Here is a 23096-nt window from a genome sequence, read left to right as displayed (position 1 = left end):
GTTTAGTAGACAAATTCACAGTTTCTATTTCATAGTTTCTTCCACCAGCCTTTTATCTTCACAAAGCGTAGCCGGGCTGCATGCCCACTCGAATAAAGGTGTTTATTTTGTTAGCTTTTACACGTGTGTGCGAGTGCACTCGTTGCTTTGTGATGCGTATGCCTGTGGTTGGCGAAAGTGGCGTTTGGCATTGGTTTGGCAGGTGGTTATAGCAGTAATTTGCAGGGACAAAGGAGACAACAGAGTAGCATGATACGTGGTGTTTTTGTTTGTGTGAGTTAATTTCTCCTCCCATCATTAAACACAAGTGCTAACCACAGCAGGTGGGTGTCACTGCGTACAGGAAGCTGCTTTAAACTCGTCAATCATTTCTTAGAACAAATATATTCAAACTAGCAGTAGAAGTAATCACAGCAATCAGCATTTTGCTTCCGCATGGATGACTCTGCCAGCCTTGATCAAATTATTGGAATGAGCAAACAGGCAAGTACGCTGTCATTGGGGCGACGGTGACCTCTGGGGTCACAATCGAACTTGTTGCGGGCCTGCAGGCCAGCTAGTTGGTAGCGGGGGGTGATTGTGGGTGTGTAATTGTGCGGCGTGTGTTGCTGGCTAATGGCGCTGACAGTGTACTTAGACAATAGCCAGGGAGGCCAGGCCCACAGTGAGAGATAACGATGTTACAAGCAGAGAGAGTTTCACATGGGAACTGCCTGATTTAAGCCGGGTAGGAAAGAGGAAGGCCAAAGAGGGTTCAAGAAAGTCTCAAACCAGTGGCAGTCACAAACTGGGCTTCCTGATTCCCACACTGAGCTAGAAGGGTGAGGTGTTAATAGCACGGAGCAAAAAAAAAAAAAAAAGACAAAGCTACTGGGGACGATGAGTGAAACTGACATGCATTACTTTTCTTTTTAGACGCTGTATTCAGATGCTCAAACAGTTAAATTATTTACATCTTTCTGATAATCCCCACACTGTAGAAATGTTTCTTTTTGATACAAATGCGCATGTAGTGTGTAGTCCTATTAGGAATCCTGTTTTATCTGATGCAAGTGAATTTAATCCAGCTCCACTCTGTTGCGAGATGAGCTCATGAAGACGAAAAGCAGATTTTGGCTTCAATCCCGCAGCCTCAATCATCTTCATTATAAGATATTTTTATAACTGAACAAACGAGATGTGTTTTATGTTGTCTTTACAAAACCCATCTGACAGGGTGGTGGTATTACAGAAGTTGGTGAAGAGAGTTTTTTGGCATGAAACAGAGATAAGCTGGTAAAACTGGATGAAAAAAACACACATTTCCCTCAGTATCTAATGTTAAGGTGCCCTTGAGCAAGGCACTTAATCCCTAATTGTTTATATAGAGCTTACTGTACGTGGTTGAAAGTACAGGACTGTTGTGCTGGGAAGCTCCCAGGAGGCAATGTTTGTTATTGTGGGAGTATAAAGCCGCTGAAAAGGAGTATTAATGCTCAGTTAATTCCTTCCCTGGATGAATAAAGGCTTAAAGAAAAAAAAAGATTGATGCATTTACCGAGGCAATTAGTAGTAAATGCCTCTCTCACACACAAAAGTGGCACACTCCAGGGCTTCTCCTATCTCCAAAATCTGCGGTTTGGAGTCATTATCCCTCAACCCTCACTGGCCCTTTAGGTAAACTGTGCCCTGAAGCAGGGCGCAAGCTGAGAAAATCCCATCAAGTTCAGATTGGTTTGAAAGACATCTGGTGTAGAGCTGAGGGCTAATGCGATCCTGCATGGTAATTTAATGTGCAGACAGAAGTTCACCAGCATGTCATTCATCAAAGCATTTTAAACTGCTATAGAGGCACGGTCAACAGTGGTCAACACAAGTGTCTTAAAGGAACAGTTGGACATTTTGGGAACTACGCTTATTTGTTTGCTTGCAGAGAGTCAGAAGAGTAGATTGATACAAGCCACAGCCAGCAGCTGGTTAGCTTAGCTTAGCTTAGCATAAATACTAGAACAGGGGAAACAGCTAGCCTGACTCTGTACAAAGGTAACAAAATGCACCTATAAAGCTCACTTATTAACATGTTATATCTAATTCATTTAGAAGTGTAAAAATGTGGGTTATGTAGAGCCAGGTTAGCTGTTCTCACCCTGTTTCCAGTCTGTGTTTTAAGCTAAGCTAACCAACTGCTCTCTGTAGCTGTACTGGACAGATGTGAGAGGAGGTATCCATCTTCTCATCTCACTTTCAGCAAGAAAGTGAAAATGTCAAACTATTCCTTTAACCTTTAGTGGAATATTAAAGTAATAGTGAAACCTGACAAAAAAGTTGTTGTTGCTTCTTCCTTTTATTGTTATTGTTGAAGCAAAGAACTTTGACTGATGAATGTCTGATCTTTCTTTCTGCAGAACCTGATGGCCAAAGCGTTGTACGACAACATGCCGGAGTCCCCGGAGGAGCTGGCCTTCCGGAAAGGGGACATCCTGACCGTCATTGAGCAGAACACAGGCGGCCTGGAGGGCTGGTGGCTCTGCTCTCTGCACGGCCGCCAAGGCATCGCCCCGGGCAACCGCCTGAAGCTGCTGATCGGGCCGATGTTTGACGCCCAGTCGCCAACCGCCGCTGCTGCCGCCGCCCAGTCTCCTACTCAGAGCGCGGCCTACCAGCAGAAGGTTGGCTCGGGGTCACAGGGGGTCTACCAGGTGCCACCGTCCCTGCAGAGTCCACAGCAGCAGAGCCAGCAGAGCATCTATCAGGTTCCTCCATCACAAGACATCTACCAAGTCCCACCGAGGAGCACACTAGCTGCTGATAACACGCCGAGCAAGGTGAGACAAAGAGAGCAAGAAAGGAGACTCTAGTTTGCATTTGCCGTGAGCCGCAACTAATCACATTTCATTATCAGATAATCTGTCAATTAAATTTTTTATAAGCCGATTAGTCCAGGAATTGCAAATGATGCACAATGGAGAGGCAGCAGCCTGCAGGGTTTTATTCCAACAAGACCCCACCAGATGAAATCACCTGCTGAAGTGATTGGCTGTAATGAAAACCTGCAGCGTTTTGGCTCTCTATGGCACATGATACCCCATCCGTGGTTTAGTCAAAATAAAAAATGCCATTTCAGTTTCCCAGAGCCCAAGTTAACCTGTTCTAATTGTTTGTTTTGTTCAAGCAACAGTCCAAAAATCCCAGAATATTACATTTATAATGATAGAAAACAGAAATTCTGTATGTAATTAGATTTTCCAACATTTACTTTGACTGAGTTTAAAAACCAATGGTCAATTAAAGTATTATTCTACAAATACAGCGGTATAAAGGAGGTTTGAGGCACAGAAAAGCAGAAAATGAAGGAAAAGAGAGGGTTTAGAGAAAGAGAGAAGATGGAGGCTGGTCTGTTCCCTGACCTCCGGAGACAGTTCTTTCGGATCAGAGCGGATTTAAAACATAACATCAACTCTGATGGGTGTGGTCTGCGCCGGCAAGTGCGGGTATTAGATGTGATAGGACATGGCATTTACACGTTTACACCGTGACCTGTTATCCTTCCAGTCTGCCACGACTCTCATCAGTGTGATTGCACACACACAGAACCCAGTGAGGCCGGAGAGATTGTGGGTCTGTGATGTGAAATGTGGACAGGGTGTGCCGGGCCTGGCGCTCACCACAGAGCAGGGTAGTGTTTTTGTGCTGGGCTCCCATTTGGCTTTAGTTGTATATTGGCACATTGTGTGTAGCAGAGCCAGTCTAAGCCACAGAAAGGCAGTGAATATGGGAAGAACTCGTGGAAAAGCAAACAGCACAAAGCTGTTTTTTTGGATTTTGGTGGAGACCAGCTGCATTGAAAGTAGGTTTTTCTGTACTTAAATGTGCCAAGGATCACTGACAAACACACTTGGCTTCGTCATTTGCAGTATAGCTATATATACAATCCTCCAAACAGTGAGTCCATTATGTATATGTGCTGTTTTATTGGCTGGATGGTATATCATTTAAAGCATATATATCTCAGACTTTCCTAGAAAATATAGCCTGTTATAGCACACAGAGATGACCAGTTTCCCAGTGAGTCTGTTATGAAACACATGCAGAGGAATTACCCCAACAAAATGTAGTCTTATGTTTTATTTATTTACAGCACAGAAGAATAACAACCATAGATGCTTTAGCCAATACCTTCTTCAGTGTGCAGGCTCCGTGATTGTCACAAATCAAACCGTGCCATAGAAAAAGGCAAATGAAGCTGTAATGTTGTGGCAACGATTTCAGAATATAAAAAAGAAGCAATATTTCATGTCTGAAGAAATAAAAACATACATTAAATCAAAGTTCAATAAATCAAATTTAAAAATAGACAAAAATAATGAAATTAAAACACAAATTTAAAAAGTAAGTCAACATATTGATCCATAAACGTTCAAGGAAAATGCACAACCTCTCAGTTTTGCTGGTTTAACGTGTGACTATGAAACTCTTGAAAGATGAATTAACACAACATCCTTTTTACGTACAAAAAGTTGAATTTACAAGCTGTAAAATGCAGTCTCAGGTTAGCTAACGTTAGCTACCATAAGCAACTGGTCTGCCAGTCGCTCATAGCTAATATTAGCAAAGTTAAGCTAGTTATGGTTTTGTCACTAGCATTGTTAACTTTTAATCTTCTCTACTTGTACAACTGTTATTATTATTATTATTATTATGTATTTTATCATATACCCTTAACTATAACTGTCACTTATGGCCACAGCGGCCATTATTTCATAGTTTCATAGTCTTGCTTTTAACGCACCACAAATCCTTCACCACAAATGGACGTCTTTAGCAGAATGTGCTCAAACATGAAAGAGAAATTCCCTGGTTATTCAACCGCTTAACTAGTTCTAGCACCTCAGACCAGATCATCCCTCCAGGAGACAGATAGTAATTATACGCTGAATGAGCTTTTGATATCCTTGGGGTGTTTTTTTTTTTTTTCTCTTAACAAATCAGCTTCAGCCATCATTGAAATGAGCTTGAAACGAGATAAGGTGTGCATTTTAGAAGGTAAATACGAGGAAGCAGGCACCGGGAGCTTAGAGGACTTTGTGTGTGATTCACTGCACAGGAGCGGTTGTGATAAAGTCAGTCAGAGCCAGCGGGCTGAGAGTAGAGACCTGTTAATCAACCTACACACACACACACACACACACACACACACACACACACACACACACAGCAGCCTTGTCAACCAACACCTCTCTTTTCCACTAACAGGCTGCAAGGCTTAACTGAGGACTGGTATTAAAAAGGCTTTGGTGATAACATGGAAAATTAAATGTGCTTCTAATGAAAGTGTGTTTTGTGCTGTAATCATATTATTGGAGAGATTAAATTAAGTCTTGGGACGTTTAACTTTCCCCCCGATCTGTGGTTATCAAAGTGGGTGCAATTTTCAGTGGTTGTTCCTGTCTATTTAACAGAAAGATTTTGACTCTGTGTGTGTGTGTGTGTGTGTGTGAGACGTACACATTCATTTCTATGAGTTGGGTCTACATGTGAGTTGCAGGAATCCAGACAAGGCTCTGTTGTTTTCCAGTGACGTCTGACTGTTGGACAGAAGCACCATCAGTCCCTGTGGACACAGTCAGTCCTGTTTAAGCCAAAGCAGCAATAACTGCGGTGACACAGGAAAAGACAAACTCAGCAAGTATTGTTGCTACATACTGCTGCCAAATGGGAGGTTATTTTAGGCATTCGGGGTTCAAGACGTCCCCTTAGGGCTGCGAATAATATTTATTTTCTCAGTTATTCAATTTATTGTTTGGTCTAGAAAACATTCAAAAATAGTGAAAAATTGCAGTTCAGAGTCCTTGGTTTTATCTTCAGATTCATATTTTTGTCTGGCCAATAGTACAAAAGTCAAAAATATTCAGTTTATTATTATAATGTAAGAGAAAAAACAACAATAAATCATCACCGTTAAGAAGCTGCAACCCTAAAATGTTCCCAAATTCTCTCTCTACCAACAAATCAATTAATCGACTAATCTTTTTACCTTTTAGTCCTGCTCTTTTCCTGAGTGGATGTTGTTGTGTGACCAGCAATTGGAGCACTTCCACGGTTTGGATGGATATGAAACTGTTTTGGTTGAATCTTCAGTATAAAATATGAAAAACTGCATTTGAAAATATCTGGTTATTTAATTAAAACCTCAAAGAGAAAAAGCTTGAGTTTATCCCAAAGTGCATTTTATTCAAAAAAAAAAAAAAAACATCCAGTTGTTTTGACATGGGAGAGCAGAAGTTGAAGATTATGATTTATAGAAACCTGATAAAAACATTCAGCAGAAAACTAAAATGGTGCAGACCAGCGTGAGCTTCAGTATGAATTTTTTATCTAAATCCATCAAAGAGCAAATGGGATGACTCTCTGTTTCTTAATGTGAAATAGCAACTCTCTCTCTCTACTCTAAATTTTTCAAAATATCTACAGTATTCAGTCTCTTACAGATAACCTTAACTAACTTCAGTCTACAGTTGACCTCAATACATCATTTATTTTTAAATTAAATTGAGTTTTAATCCTCTAAACTCTACCAGAGAGACCCTGATATGAATTGTGCAACGTGTTTAATAATGATGAATTTATGTGTGTTACAAAGTGTTAGACTGACTGAAAAAACATGATTTCCCAAAGCTAAAATAACTACACTTATAATCATAATAAAAACCTTTGTATTGTGAAATTATCCTGGACACTACTGTGTTTTTATGTTGAGGAATATTGAGGATATCATTAAAACAAACAAACAAGTCATTCCTCCCAGTTTGTAACTCTGTAAGCGCTCTTTACTGCGTCAAAGCATTTAAGGGGGGGATCATTTCTGTTGATGTGAAACCCAAACCCTGACCTTTGCTCTTCAAAACACCAAACTCAGTCTTGTTTACTACTGCTTGTCTTTGCGGAGCAGTATTGATGACAGGCCGCGAGTGTTTACTCACGCTGTGTGCGGTGTAACGTGCTAAAAGCCGATGGCGCTGAAGGAAAACAGCCATTTTCTTGTTGTCAAGTGCATTCAAGCACAGACACACACTCGCACACTCGCTTCCCAAATGATTATGGAGACTGATGCAGGCTTCCTAGACTGATAATCCCCTCTCATATTACGCTAAAGCCTTCCTCCCCTCCCACAGAGAAAGGTTCCTATATGTTCCTCACCATGTATGTGTGTGTATGCGCGTGTACAGTCATGCATTCGTGCACTCTTGTCTGCATATATCCCCCCAGAATGCGTCCTCGGGTTTGCATGCCAGCCCCACAGTGCAAATCCAGATTGGTGACTGGATATTTTCTCTTCATGTGGTGTGGGGCTTTGGTATATAAAGGCATACTGAGGTTTGGCGCTCTCTGCCTCTCTGGCTGTTTGGTTTGATGCTGTGGCCTTGTCCTTGGGTAACCCTCCTGGGAGGGTGAGCTAAAGAGCTCCACAGCTGCCCTCCCTTCAAGGCCTCCGAGCTGGGACCATGTGGGACAGATGCCTGGAGCTCTCGGTCGCACAAAGAGTCTTCTCACATGGAGGCCTTGTGCCGCCTTTTCATCATTCGGCTCTTAAAAGCTCGTTTCTTATCACCAATGAGACTGCTGCTCTTGATTTCCTCTTTCTTCTCCGGCTCTGAAAGGTGTGTCTGTTTCACTCCTCGGTATTCCCGCTTCCTCTGTGCTTCCCCTTCTGACTCAGGCGCTGAGGTCACGGTGTTCAAAGATGGGTTGGGTTCAGAGTTCAAAGATCTCTGCTGAGCTTCTTATCTACTCCTACCAGACGGCCTTTTCATTCCTCACTTCCTGACTCATGAGATCTGCTCCTTGTATGGGCATTTCCTCCGTTTACTGTGTCATACCCATAGATCCAGTAGTGCCATAAAGAAGTACAAAAGGATTAATAGGCTCCCACACAACTCAAGGAAGTGGTCTGATAACTGTTTATGGCTTACGAGGGTGTGCCATTTACCTTGATAAAACTGTGTTTGGAATTAACCAGGTTGTCTGTAATGAATGGCTTGTTTGTTTGCCTCGGCCATATTTTCGCTGCCTAATCATGCACACAACGATCTCAGCTCCAGATAAGTGAGTTATTTCTTCCTGGAGCGAGCCAACTCCTTCAGACGCTCGTCTGCTCGCCATTGTCACAGTTGTGATGAATCGCTGGCCCATGAGATCTGACCGAGGGGCAAGGTCATAAATCAGTTGCACCGAAAGTAATCTGCTCCGCGGTTTTTACATACTGAGAGGACTTTTTCCCCCTTAAAAGTTCAGAACAGAGTCTGTGATGAACTTTACTAAAAGCAGGAGGAGAAAAGACAGGAAAGTTTTCAGCCATGTTAGCAGCATATATCTTTTGGGACGGTGAAGTCTGTCAGTCGGTCGGTTGGTTGGTCGACCACTTTGGTTCAGACTGAGATAACTATTAGATTGATTGTTATGAAATAGACATTCATGGTCCATCAGGGTGAATCCTAATCACTTCAATGATGCCCTCACTTTTCCTCTAATGCCACCATGAGGTTGACGTTTGTGGTTTTGAGTGAAATCATGTCATGATTCATGTCTCTCTCAGGATAAGTTGAAATAATTTTGACAATCCATTTAACATTTATTTTAGTGGCAACATCAGGTCAAAATTTCAATGTGTCCAAAACAAAACTAATGACATTCCTATCAGCCTCAGCTATGTTAGCATGCTGACACAGTTAAATAAGATCATGAACATTATACCTGCTAAACATCAGCATATTAGCATTGTCACTGTGATCATGTCGCTATTCTAGCATTAGCATAAAGCTAAGTTCAGCCTCACAGAGCTGCTAACACGTCTGTAGACTCTGTAAGATTTATACTGAGGGGTCTTTCAAAACATTTCTCATTACACATTATCCTCTTTTTTTTTTTCTTAGAATTCAGGGGATTGTCTCATGATATTGCTTTCTTAGATAGTAAACAATGAGTGCTAGACATCTTCTTACATTACGTCTTTTTAGATAATCATGCCCCAGGATTAAGAAGCCGCTTTGATCAGAGAGGATGACAGATGATCCTCATTCGTGCTAAAATCAGTGTGTTCTCTTTTAATGCTCCTCATTAAGCTCGCTGTCTGTTTGGGTTTAGCCACTTGGACGTGTTATGGAGATGGCTGAAGGCCTCGCAGGATTCAAGACTTAATTACCTGCATTAATTAGTTTGGCACATTAATAGGCTGGTGCAGCTCCAAGTGGTGGAGGGGAATGTTATCGAGCGGCACCGCAAGAGACGTCTTTGTACTGTGATTCAGCAAAGCAAAGAAGGGCAGGTTATTACAGAGCAGAAAACACCCTACATTTAGGAGATGCAGTCACATAGAAAGTGACACTATCAGCCAATACGTGACTGATAGCACGGTTAGTTTGCCACAGCTGGTGATTTAGATTTCATTCTCCCCTGTGCCCTTGGGTGTCTCTATCTGGGTCTCTCTGCTGCCCACCCTCAATCATTAAAAGGTTAGCCAACAGCGCTGTGCTGACAGAGCTGAAGGTAGGAAACAGGCAGAGGTTGACTTTGTCCAGATAGATGAATAAGTGCGCAGGAGAGGTGGCAGCAAAAGAAAGGAGATGAGGAGGTGTGAGTAATGAGATGGATGGATTGAATTCAATAGAGGGCAGTTGCCACATTGTCAGCAGTGTCATTATCGCCGTCTTTTATAAGCTGATCTTTGGTGGAAAAGCCTCATTAGGGTTGTTGATTCATGTCAGCAAGCAAGTTACCAATGAAAGGGTGTGAAATGATGATTTCCTATAAAGACTCGCCACACACAGGTGCTATTACTCACCCACACACAATTGGGCTAAAGTATACCAAGGCTGTGCTGGGCGACTATAATCACAATATCATAACAGATGTTTTCTGTTATTTGATGTGCAGATAGGTAAAAGAAAACTTGTATAAAGCCTCCAGAACAGCCTCACTACATCTTGGCATAGATCTCTGATGGATGAACACCATTCTTCTAAAAGATAACCCCTCATTTGGTGTTTGGATGACGGTGGTTGAAAGCTGTGTCCAAAATCTTCCATAAGTGTTGACTGGGCTGAGATCTGCAAAGTCCATAACATATGATTTTCATCATTTTCATACTCATCAGACTGTGTGTGGAAGTATTTGTGTTATTTACTGTATGTTCCTCCACTTATTTGTCGTCTGTTGATATGGCAAATATTAGCAAACATCATCTATAAAACAGTCAAACTGATGTTCAAAGCAAAGACTTTTGACAATTATGTTCATTATCAATCAGAAAATAGTAAAAAAAAAAAAAAAAAAAAAAAAAATCCATTTCAGTAATCTCCCAAAGCCCAAGTTGACATTTTCAAATTGCTTTTTTTTATCCAACAGTCCAAAACCTAAGGAGATTAATTTGAATGTCACGGAGGACGAAGATAACCAGCAAATATTCAAAAAATATTCAAAGCTGAAACATGCACATTTTTTTGCATTTAAAAGTGCCTTAAACAGGACAATTATCAAAAAAGTTGCCAATTAATCTTCAATTAATTAATAATTAATCAATGAATCATTTCAGCTTTATATTTACACTTTATGTGAGATCAAACTATGTGTGAAACAAAAACTCACAAACATGAATTTGGACTTTGAACAATAATGTCATAAGATAATATCATCACGATAAGATTATAAGATTAGAGTGAAATCATTGCTCAGATTAAATGCAGTAAAACGTGCTGCCTGTGCAATATATAAAAAAAACTGAGTGTATAACAAGCCTGTGAGGTAGTTGTTTACGTTATGACGACACCTCTCAAATGACTCTGAAGTAAAGCTGAAAAGTCCTACCTGCCAAAACCTGAGCCTGCCAGGATGCTAAGTAAACACGGTATTCTGCTGAAAGAGCCGTAAGTCGTCACTCACCGCAACGCGTCGGAGCGTTAACAAGGCCTCTATTTGGCTCCTCAGGGCACTAGTTTAAACCTGATCCCTCCTCAGTCACTCGGTTTGCTCTGCCTCCTCCATGAAGGAATCCTAAGAGCCTTTATCACCTGAGTGAGAACAAATGTTTGCTCAGTCGCCTTGGCTCTTCATGATGTCATCGCCGCGCCTCTCTTTCTCTCTCTCTGCCACCGCCGCCACGAAAAGCGCCGACCTCATTGGACGCGGTAAATATTTACCCACCAGCAATTATAGCAGCGCCGAGGCGGCCTCGCAGCAACAGCCTGCTGGGTAAACAGAGGGAGGAGATGGGAAATAAATGAGTAGTGTGCATCTGGCGGCGGCTGAGAGGAGCCACTGATGAGCAGAGTGCTACTCAAAGCAATGACATGTACCTGCGGAAAAGGTCACCGAGGTCTTTGACAGACACCTCGCTGCCATCTGCATACGGCAGCCGAGCCCAGACATCCCAGCTTATCGTCAGGGCGCAGACTCGAACCCGCGGGGACAGCAGCCGAGCTAAAGTGACCTTTTTTACCGAGCATCACTTTGTTGTTACTTTGTGAACAGCTAGCTCGCTATCTGCTGTGTCTGGTTACATGCTTTGAGAGCTTTTAACAGCCCAGAGTCTACGAGCGACAGTGCGTGAGAAGAGCCAAAAGCAGCCGAGGCTATTTATTCCTCCGCTGGTTTATTTCAGAGCCGAGTTGACGCGTTTAAAGCCCGCAGTGTATGTTTCAGCTCTGACCCCACGGGCCTGCTGGGATGATGCATGCACGGACAGGAATGCCAACAATGAACACCTTAAATCACCATGGGCTTGTTTCAGATTGGACTTATGAGAACCATATGGACTACTGTTAGTCAGTCTCCAGCTCAGATGAATGGCATTCCTTTCCATACTAGGCGACGTACTCTCATTTTCCGTTCCTCTCACTCTCCCCTATTCCACCTCTGTTACCTTTTTTCATAAATCTCTTTTACAAACCAGCCACCCCCCTCCTCCCTCCCCTCTGCCTCTTCCTCAGAAACATTAATCCTATTCTGAGTTGGCTGAGGTTACCGCTCCTACTGCTCACGCGCCGATAAATGTCTGTGCAGTATGAGAGATGGTATTAGGATATTAACTCGGCTATACGGCGACTCAAGAGTGGATGCTGGGACTAAAGTCTTATACCTCCCTGGAGACGTTTCCCCTCTGCCAGGAAGCCATGCGTATGGTTCCTATTTTCGAGCCCTGTTAATGAACCCTGCTCGTTCCAGTGTGGCGATAGTGGTGCGTGGGGGCAGAGGAGCAGTACTGGGCTCAGGGAAGGACATTCCCAGCATTCCTCTGTCTGTCTGACGCAGCAAGGAGGTCTGCAGCTCTGCTTTTAGGGGCTAAGAGACGGAGAGGAGAGGAGAGGAGGGGGGGGATGGAAACACCGGGATTAGGAGGTGTGGAGGGACTGATTAGCATTGACGGGAAAAGAGAGGGGAATATGAGATAAAAAACATTAACAGGGGCAGAAATGTCACGGGCCCAGGTGAAGCAAGCGAAATGTGTTTTGTGTTTTGTTTTCCAAGCAGTAATCGCACCATTATTCTGTAGCCTGTCTGCACCACAGTGTAAAATATTTTAAAGGTGCATTAAATCCCTGCAGCACAAAATGTTAAGTGGGTTGTTCATCAGTACCAACGACCCAATGATTACTTCGCCAGGAGCTAATATTCCTGGATTTTAAAACTCATATTTCAGCCAGTACTATAATAAAAACTTTTACGCGTTTTATAGCTCAAATGCACCACTTAAGCTTTCATTTTTTTTGTTTTTTTTGTGACTTATTCTGCTCTCTAGTAGAGCTAAAAATATAACCCATCAAACTCAATTTTTAGTTCTATATTTATCACTTTCTCTTGCTTAATATTTCAGCTTTTAGGCCTTTTAAATGACTGTAACATTTCAAAGATGAAAAATACATGTAATCTGGTCTGGTATGACCAGTAGCTAATGCGAGCTAATGTTAGCCAGCTTAAGTCACAAAATGTCTCAATATATTAGCTTTTTAACCTTTAAAGCAGGACTATAACTTTTGAAAGAAGGAGGAAAAAAAAACAGTTTTCCTCATAAAAAATAACCAATAAAACACACTGCACTCAAGGGGCTTTGCTGTCTGGTATGACCATTAGCTAATATGCACTAATTCTCGCTTATGTCAGCAAACTTTTGATAAATATTGTTGCTGTGTAACTGACATTACTCAGACAGTTGGCTGACTTTCTACACTGCAGGTTTTGTTTGTCACAGATAAACATTTCACTGGTTTTATCTTGATAATAAATAAACACAGTACTTTGCAGGAGACGTTTCGGGTATTTATTTCAGTATTTTTGCTTTTATATAGTCAGTATAGAGCTGACAGTCAAAGGAGGGAAATATAAGGGGGTTGAATGCAGCAAAAGTCCCCCGCTGGACTCAATCCAGGGACATTGTGATTACATGGTGAGCACACTAAACCCTGAGACCACCAGAACATCCCACTGAAATCCTTAAAGCAATTGACTCAAGAAAATCTTGAGAAATTAAGAGGAATTCACTCTTGTAATTGTCATTTGTGGCCACTGTTTAGCAAAAGATACACAGTCTGACTGTTTTGAGTGTAAACTTCCTGACGAAGGATCCTGCTTTAGTGTGCTGCTCCAGGTTCCTGTGCGCTAGATTCTCCACAAATAAACTGAAACAGGGAGGATGTCTCTGTTGTCAGTATCTATCTGCCTCAACTGCACTCACTTACTGTTGCTGGGTCATTTGAGGACTTGGAATGAGAAACAGGCAAAACAACGGAGATCCAGGACAGATGTACGGAAGTCTAAGAGATGGGTGGCAGGAGAGGAGCAGTGTGTTTGCAATTTGTGATACTGAGCATTTGTCTCGAGCACACTGCTGTGCCCCAGGTGTCGTTTCTAGACAGCAGCCCTGATTGTTTGTCTCTCCCCCTGCTGTGATTGGACAGGTGGTGACCCCGACCAGAGTGGGACAGTCCTACACCTACAGCCCCGGTCAGCACAACCAGCAGGACCTCTATGATGTCCCACCCAGTAGATCACAGGGGGTAGGTGTCTCATATTCCCACAGCATGTACAGTATAACAGTATGACCTATTCTGGCTACTTGAAAATAAGTTAAATCTAATAATAATTATCATTGCACATTTTTATTTGATTTCAAATGGATGTATGTTACATTTTGGCTGTTTTTTTAAAAAAAAAATCTTACAGAACTCATTTGTAATCATGAACAAAAAATTATAAAATAAAATAAGTAACACATGCAAGATAAAAATTTATGATAAAAAAGTGCCAAACTGCACTTATTCAGACTTTTCTTGATATCGTTTTTCTTTCATTTTCAACAATTATACCAGTGGTTTTGCACGTTTTAGCCCATTTACCACAAACTTCACACGTTGCTTTGTTCTAATAATTTAAATGCATTTCTCAGTCTCCAGCTTTTTTTCGGGGTTTCTGTTCATTTCTGTACCACAAAACCACTTAACGACCTCTTGAAATTTCGCTTTACTTGTGTTATCGCACAAAGCAAACATTAAGTCTGCTTAATATTTCAGGTCAAAGTTGGTGGGTTGTTTTGAGATAATGTACTGCAAAATGAAAGTGCATTAACTTGCAGAGATAGTGGAACGCTGGCAAAAGTGTAGCAGACTTGAGGTTTTACTGTGATGATTATATAACAAGAGTCTGCTAAATGAAATGAATGGAAGCCAATTGCTGCCTGGAATTGTAAGAGAAATCCAAAAATATGATGTATACATGATCTGTAGTTAAGGAAATGCAACTTGCAAACACACCGATATGATATATACACAGTATAAAAATGTAAATACTTTTGTTTTGTGTGTTTTTGTTTAGTTGCATCTTCTGTTTCCATCTACCGCAGCTGTCAATCAGTCAAAAAAAAACAAAAATGACAGTAATCAACAACAGAGCGAGAATAGTTTTAGGCAAACAGTAACTCAGAATTTGTCTTTTTCTTTTGATCTCAAATGTGTTTCCTATTCTGATCTACCACATATCCTGGTCTTTGCAGTGACCTAATTTTCCTCAGAAAAAGAACCTTGACGGTTATAGTTTTGTCTTGTCATCTTGTGTTAAATTGATAAAACTTGCAGTGCGGTCCTGATGTTAGTTGCACAACATATTATCTTCTTCTACAGAAGTAAAACTAGTAGAGTTTTTCACTTCTTTGTTTCCGTAACTTTTTCAGTAAGCATAATTTGTTATTCATTATTTGATGTTTATCTTATGTGACTTTCATGTTTCAGGTGTACGATATTCCGCCTGGTCAGATGTTCTCTGCACAGCAAGGCGGTGCCCGAAACCAGGGAGTCTACGACGTACCCCCGTCTCAAATGGACCCCAGGACACAAGGGATTTACGACATACCTCCCTCCTCACAAGGGGTAAGAGAACATCTCAACAGTTAGTGGATCTTCCTCCAAAATGAAAGGGAACATCAGTCAGACACATCGTTTATTTCAGTCAAATAAAGTTGAATTAAGGAAGTGGTAGCCGCTTGTGTCCGGAAAATGTTATTTTATGTTTATTGATACAGTTCCTAGTATTTCTCTTAATTGTCTATAATAAATGAATAATACGTCAAATGTCGTATTTATGACATTCTTGTGGCTGCACGAAATGAAAGCTTTGCCTGCCAGGAGAGTTTAACCAAAACTCCATGAGTATGGTTCTGTGTCTGAACTCTCCAGCAGGGACAAAAAAGTCAAGGACATAACTCTTAGCTTTCCAGACCCTCTAAGATTTCACCAGACTTCCAGACCCAACCAGGCAGAGAGCCATCAGTTTGTTTGTAATAACCTGAAATATGCTGGGACCTGTTATTTGCGTCGTTCCTAATTACAGTTTGGGGCAGGCCTGTCTAAGAGTGCAATTCAAGGATGATGGAAATCACTTACAGGCCACCATTTTATTCACCCTGCTGCTTTCCCAACATGCTGTGTGCCATGTACGCCAGAACACACAGTGAGTGGGAGGTTAAAGCTTTTCTGCGCTCTGACGCTGCATTAGAGGAAGGAATCAAGGGCAGAAACTTTGAGGTTTCAAATATAGTATCTACACGAGCCAGAAGGTCTTTCACTTCCTCAATCTTTAACTGCAGCGCCGCTGTACAAACTTGATCCGGCGAAAACCAGCTGACTTAATGCTGCTGTGAATTTGAGCTGCTTGTAAAACTAATGATTGTCCTCGCCCACAGGTCTACTCGGTGCCTCCCTGCAGGACCAACCCCGCCCTCCAGGAGGGAAACTACGATTTCCCGCAGCCTCTCAAGCACAAACAGGAGGGTATCTATGACGTACCGCCGCCCGTCCTCACCAAACCCACACAGAGCCCCCAATCGCATTATGATTTCCCCCCCAGCGTGGAGCCTGTTGCCCATCACCAACACCCAAACACCAACGGCAATGAAGGCATTTATGACGTACCTCCACCCGCCCTTCACTCAGGAGCAGGGTCTCAGAGTCACAGTGACGTATACGACATCCCCCGGGGCATGCAGCCCTCCCAGCACAGAACCTCGCCCGCTGACAGAGACGGAAGCAAAGGAGTTTACGACATCCCTGCTCAGGATGCTCGCACAGTCGGAGACGTGACAGACGGCGTGAACCGTCTGTCATTCTCCAGCACCGGCAGCACGCGCAGCAGCATGTCCACCTCCTCGTCCTCCACGGGCTCCAGCTCTGAGGGCCGTCTGGCTCTGGATTTGGACGCTGCCGTGCAGAGGTTGTACCGTCTGCAGCAGGCTGTGGAGGCCTCAGTCGGGGCTTTACACTCCATGGCAGCATCCCCTCACTGGAGGACTTTTCCCTTCATGGAGCGCCATGCTAACGATGTGCGCACAGTGCTAGACAGGGTCCGGGCGGCTCTGGGGGACTTCATTGTGTTTGGTAGAGGGGCTGCAGCAAACGCTACAGCGCTATCAGACTCCAGCCTGCACAGCAAGCTGAGAAGGCAGCTTGGACGCCTGGAGGACTCGCAGCAGATCCTTCTGCAGATCTACCAAGTCCTGGAGAACTGCAACTGGGCTCTGAACACTCTGGCCGCCTCCGCCGCCGCCAAGCACCACAACAAGAGCGACGACCTGGACCGTTTCGTCATGGTCTCCAGGACTGTACCGGACGACGCCAAGCAGCTGGCCTCCACGATAGGCAGCAGCGCTGAGCTACTGTTCAGGCGGACGCACATGGACGGGTCTTTCTCTATCGGGAGCACACCTGATGAGAACATGATCCACCCGCTCACCTCCCCCTCCTCAGACAATGACAACTACGGGGGCCAGACCAAGCCCTTCCCCGTGCCCTCCAGCCAAGACAAAGACAATATGAACAGTGAGAAGTGTGTAAAAAGCTGGATGGAGGACTACGATTACGTACATCTACAGGTAAGAAGATTAGTAAAGCCCGTCTGTTTTTCAGTATTTCACGTTTCCTTTATTTGCTTTATTCCCATTAACTTTACACCATAGATAGTATATCTCATTCTATATTTGAATGCCTTTTCTCACTTCCTTGTCTTCCTCGACAGGGCAAAGATGACTTCGAACGTCAGCAGAAGGAGCTGTTGGACAAAGAAAACATTATCAAACAGAGTCAAAACCAGCTCGGCCAGGAACAGGTGAGGCTTCCTCTTTGTTTCTACAGTGATGAGGGTGGCTCCTCTATCTCTGTTATCAGTCACATATATTCATATATTCATTTAACATATCATTAAACACACACAGCTGCTGACTGGCTGGGTGCAAAGACTCTTACACATAGCAAATAAAGTTAATCCTTTACTTTAACTTCCTCTATTTTAAACAGTAGCCTATATAAACATTTAACAAATAGTTTTAGCAGAAATAAGGACTTTTATTAAGATATTATTAAGGATTTTCTTTACAATTATAACTTCTCCTGTGAAGATTATTTTAGAGTATTACAACTGTTAATATACTGGTTATGGGTCTTCACAGTTATAGTTGGTAAAAAATACATTAATAAACATGTATATCTGCTTACAACTACATTGTAGTGTGTTATAAATCATTTATTAAATGTTAATTAAATGTATGCTTATAAATGCTAACCAGGAGGGCTTATAGAAGAGTTTTACCCAATAACTAAAATGAGAGATAAACCTTTTTGGTCGTGTAACTGCCCAGAACACTTCCTGTTTTTATTGTTTGAAATGGATTTCTATTTTTGTCTGTGATCCAGCAAAAGGGCAGAATTTTAATATTAGCTGCGTTTTTTTTAGAGCATGACTTCCTACGATTTATCTCTGTAAAATCAAAAAGATACAGCACATGCTAATAAGCAAGGTCGGAAAATAACCTACATCCTGTCACCCTTCACAGATCAATCAGTTCAAGAAGCTGGAACAGGAAGTGATCAAACCCGTGGAGAACGACATCTCACAGTGGATGTCACACCAACACTCAGGTAGAACCTCGGCCTCCCCGTCGGACTCCTCGTCCGCCCTGTCGCCCTCCACTCATGTGTGCGCACGGGACCGCCAGCTGCTCGGCTTCTACTCCGAGCAGTGTGAGCAACACTTTGTCACGCTCCTCAGCGCCGTGGACGCCTTCTTCAGCTGCGTCAGCGCCGGGCAGCCTCCCCGCATCTTTGTGGCGCACAGCAAGTTCGTTATCCTCAGCGCCCACAAACTGGTCTTCATCGGAGACACTCTGTCCAGGCAAGCCTCGGCTCCCGAGGTGGCCAACAGGGTGATGAACTCCAGTAACGTGTTGTGTGACTTGTTAAAGACGGTGGTGGCAGCGACCAAGATGGCTGCCCTGAACTACCCAAACACAGCTGCCATCCAGGAGATGGTGGACAGAGTCACTGATCTCTCGCACCACTCACAGCAGTTCAAAGAACAGTTGCTTCAAATGGCTAATTTGTGATTTCCAGCCATGTTGCTCCTGTACATTTCACCACAGACACCATGTGTACATTAATCTAGCATAAATATATATATTTACAGTTTATATATATATATATACATATATATATATATATGTATATGTATATGTATATTGCTCTCTTGTCTTTAAGCCTGTTTTGAATGTTGTAAATAGTCTCTGTTCTGTAAATATTTGCTCTATTTTTGTGTAGATAGTTTTATATTATGGTATGAATATAAATGTAGATGCAGTATCGGTGTCTTTGTAGGATCATGTGGACATTTTTCATAACATTCCTGTTGCATATTATGAAGCACCTTATGAGATTGTTTCATTTTCACCTGTAGAATATCGTCTATATGTTTTACTGCTGGGTGTGTGACAGTAAATCTTGTAAATGTTCCTCGTAAATGTCAATATGTGTGGATTCTCACCACAGACAAAGTAAAGGGTTGTTCTTAATCATGTGACTGTGTCTTTTAATTTCTCTGACATAACAGATTTGTTATAGAGAATGAAATATTTCCAGGGGAGCACAAAGAGAGAGCAGAATGTTACTTTTCGTGGCATCTAGTCATGCAGATCTGTTTAATTTGCAGGTTTTAGTAAATCCACCTTTGAGACGCAGTTTGTGGTTCTCACAGCGCTTAAACATTGAAAACATTCAACAACAACAACGACATCTTCCTGTTAGTCAAGATTATTGACACCGACTGTCAACAGTAACATAGGAGAGCTTGATTGGGACTAGTGTATATTTAATTGAATTTGGTCTCTAACAAAATTGATCAGTTTATTTCTAACAGTCTTTATTTTTTGTAGAAGTTTTAAAAAGGCTAACTTTATTTAAGATAAGATGAACTTTACTGATCCCACAATGGAAACTTAAAATGTCACAGCTGCAGAAGTACAAGAACAGATGCACAGTGTAGATAAGCAACCTCAGAAAAATACCATAAAATTTACCACACACAAGATGAAGCACGAAAAAACAACCACTACTTATGCTCCTACTATGTACACCACAGTAACTACGAAGTGTACAGAGAGAAAAATATTCACAGTTAAAGTGAGGAGACAATTCAGTTGCAGCAACATTTAATATCTCTCTTATCAGCTGTTTATTCATATAAAGGTAACATGTTTGAAACAATGTTTAGGCAATTAAGGGACACTGAAACCCAAAATAACTCCACATTTAAACTGATGAAGACTATGAGAAAGCTCTATCAAGTGGATTTAAAGTTACCTTTTTCTGTGTGTGTGTTTAACTACTATTCTTCAAAAAGGAATGAACTCTGACACTTAAATAAAAGTCCTATACATCTATTTTTTCCAGAGCTTTCAACCACATCTCACATCATCCTCCTAAGTGGAGGCAAAAGAAGCTAAAAAAAGTGGACCTTGAGTTAAGAATTATTTTTTGTCACATTACTATTTCCAAGGTCAAGAATGAACTTTTAACAATTAACATAAATCTTTTTTTACCGGAGATTTCAGCCACATCTCACTGTCTTCATCAGCTAATAGAGTTTGTGCAGCGGTCGTGTCAAACTCCAGGAATATAAAAGCTGTTCAGTAGACCTTGAGTTATGATTTCTTTGCTACAGTAATGTCCTGATGTAACTTTTCCTCGGACTTCCAGATGGAACTTTTTTCTTGAGCTTTCAATCACATTTCACAGTCTTCCTAAGTGGGTGGCGTTTGGAGCTCCAGGAAAAAAAAATAGCTAAAACCTTAAGTTAAGTTTTTTTTAATTTATTTATTTATTTTTGTCAAACTACTATTTACAAGCTCAAGAATCGACTTGCGTGCTCAAATATAAATCTTTTTTTTGCTTAGTAGCAATTTGAGTGACCTGATGGCACCGTTTCAGTGGCTAAAACATAAATAAAAGAAGATCATGTAAAGCGTGACTAAGCAGTTACATTTGCAATTAAAATATCTTTGCAGGCTTTTTACGTAACCATGGTTACCCAATGTCTTGTCAAACTCAATCAAATCCTCGTGAACTCCTCCAGGATATTTTTGATTTCAAGTCATATCTGATCAGAGTTATTTGTACCTTCTAATCTTAAAAAGGGGTCCGTTAAAGATGGGACTGAAAGGATTTCTGAGGTGCCTCTGCCAAATAATTCTTCACTTTGCGTGTAGAACATTAGATATGACACATGGAGAATAATGAGGGGCAAGCGGAGGATGAGACACCGCTACACATGTCCTCTGGACCGTGAGAAACGTGTTTTTTCAGAGTGACCCTATCAGCTGCAGCACATTTTCTCTGGTTCAAGTGTAGTGAATTGATAAAATGTAAAGAGTGACGGGGCGTCTTCTGCAGGAGCCTCTCGGGAACTTGTATGTTTTGGGTGTGTACAACCAAATGATACAGCTAAAAGCGGCCCCTCTGTGTTTTCTCTTCTTCTCTCCTTCTCTTCACCTGCCCCTCTTTTCTTTCTTTCATTATAATCTGAGTGAAATGTAGTGTCTCCCTGTGGAGAAGCTGCTCTATAGATAGATAGATGGGACTGTGTGATGAAGAGGAACTCATGACCACAGTGAGATTGTGCCTCTCTCTCTCTCTCTCTCTCTCTCTCTCTCTCTCTCTTCAGCTCCCAATCACAAAATCTCATTAAAAATCTTTCAGGCTCACACTGGCTGGCACTTAAAAGCAATCTAACTGTTTTTATTATCCACTGCATTCCACTTTGTGCTCTCTGGGGAGATCAGAAAGAAAGGAATTTGCAATGCAATGACTTTTTAAAAGGGTTCCCATTTAACCCAAGTTGCCGACAGACACGGTAAATCAGGAGTTGTCAGATCCATCTTAAAAGTCTGTCTTATTCTCTGCTAATCGGCCCTACAAAGGAAGAGCGCAGCAATGACAGACACAGTGAAATTGAGAGAAAATTGGTTTAAGTTTTCAGGCTGGTTGGCAAACTGTGTAACATGCTAGCGTTTGCTAATTAGCACAAAACACAAAGTATAGCTGAAGCTTATGGGATGGAGCTTTGCAGCTTTTTGGTCATAAACTGAATTGGACAAATTAAAGTTATGGCCTGATGATGGTGCTTGTAGATTGAGGGATCACTACAGTTGTTACAGTTCATCAGGGGAACATGATTGTGTGTAGGCTACTAAATTTCATGGCTATCCATCCGATAGTTATCAAGACATTTCAGAAGAGAGGAAAAGTCGAAATATCTTCTAAGAACCATGACTGTCTGAACAAAATTTTGTCCCAGTTTATCTAGTAAATGTAGACATATTACACTGGTCTAGGCGCTAGATAAAACGTCAGGGAATTACCAAAATCATTCAAAATTATCACCTGGGGACTTTGACATTTTCATCTGTAAGGGCATGCTATGGCTAAAGATGTATTATATTCTACGTTTGGATATACTTCACAGGGGAAAATGCAACATCTACTAATAAAATGTGTCCTTTCAGTTGTCTTACTTTAACTAGTTTGTTAATAAAGTCAAAGAAAACAGGCTTTATTTTGATTAAAGTAATTCATTAGGCTAATTTACAACTTAATACAAGCGTACAAAATACAAAATGTGTGACTTAATGGTAGCCAGTTATTCACGCTATTTGCATGAATTCCACTGGAGTCAAAAGGTGACTGTTAAGCTAGTTAGCTTAGCAGGAGTTAGCTTTTGTTTTTTCCCGCCATAATGATTGGATTTAGTTACTGCCTCATGTTATGTGGAATAACTAATTAAATTACCACATGTACTCAAATAATCTTTAAAATCTCTTGTGTTTAGTAGTGATTGTAAAGCGTCATGTAAAGCATGACTAAGCAGTTACATTTGCAATTAAAATATCTTTGCAGGCTTTTTATGTAACCATGGTTACGCAGTGTCTTCAACTCAATCAAATCCAAATAGAGAACAACCAATTAGTAATTTTAGTTTTAGCTTTAGCTACTAAGGCTAACAGCTACCTTTCACTTATATATCTCTCTATATATATCTCTTTGCTTTGCTTTAACTGTCAATATCTGTATTAAAATCAAAATAATTAATTTACAATTTAATGGTAGCCAATTAACCACACTACATTGCATGAATTCCACTAGAGTCAAAAGCTTAGCAGCATGTTATGTGGAATAACTAACTGAATTACCGAGATGTTGTCTCATCAAAATGGATTTACAGACAACAGCTAGGGAAAAATCTATTAATAAATGTAGCTT

At 41.5% G+C, this 23096-nt stretch overlaps 1 protein-coding gene across 1 annotated transcript in view; it reads left to right on the top strand.

Annotated features, from left to right (window-relative positions):
- Nucleotides 1-19354, top strand: part of nedd9 (neural precursor cell expressed, developmentally down-regulated 9) — a 31913-nt gene extending 12559 nt beyond the window's left edge. Inside the window, exons 2-7 of the mRNA XM_044335443.1 lie at nt 2385-2804; nt 13926-14024; nt 15252-15389; nt 16202-17386; nt 17530-17619; nt 18344-19354. Of these exons, the coding sequence (XP_044191378.1) occupies nt 2385-2804; nt 13926-14024; nt 15252-15389; nt 16202-17386; nt 17530-17619; nt 18344-18892 (2481 nt within the window). The 3' untranslated portion in view covers nt 18893-19354. The remainder of the gene's footprint in view (nt 1-2384; nt 2805-13925; nt 14025-15251; nt 15390-16201; nt 17387-17529; nt 17620-18343) is intronic.
- The last annotated feature ends 3742 nt before the right edge of the window (nt 19355-23096 follow it).

This window comes from Thunnus albacares, chromosome 19, assembly GCF_914725855.1.
Source record: "Thunnus albacares chromosome 19, fThuAlb1.1, whole genome shotgun sequence".
In the NCBI taxonomy this organism is placed as follows: Eukaryota; Metazoa; Chordata; class Actinopteri; order Scombriformes; family Scombridae; genus Thunnus; species Thunnus albacares.
This window is presented reverse-complemented; position numbering and strand designations above follow the sequence as displayed.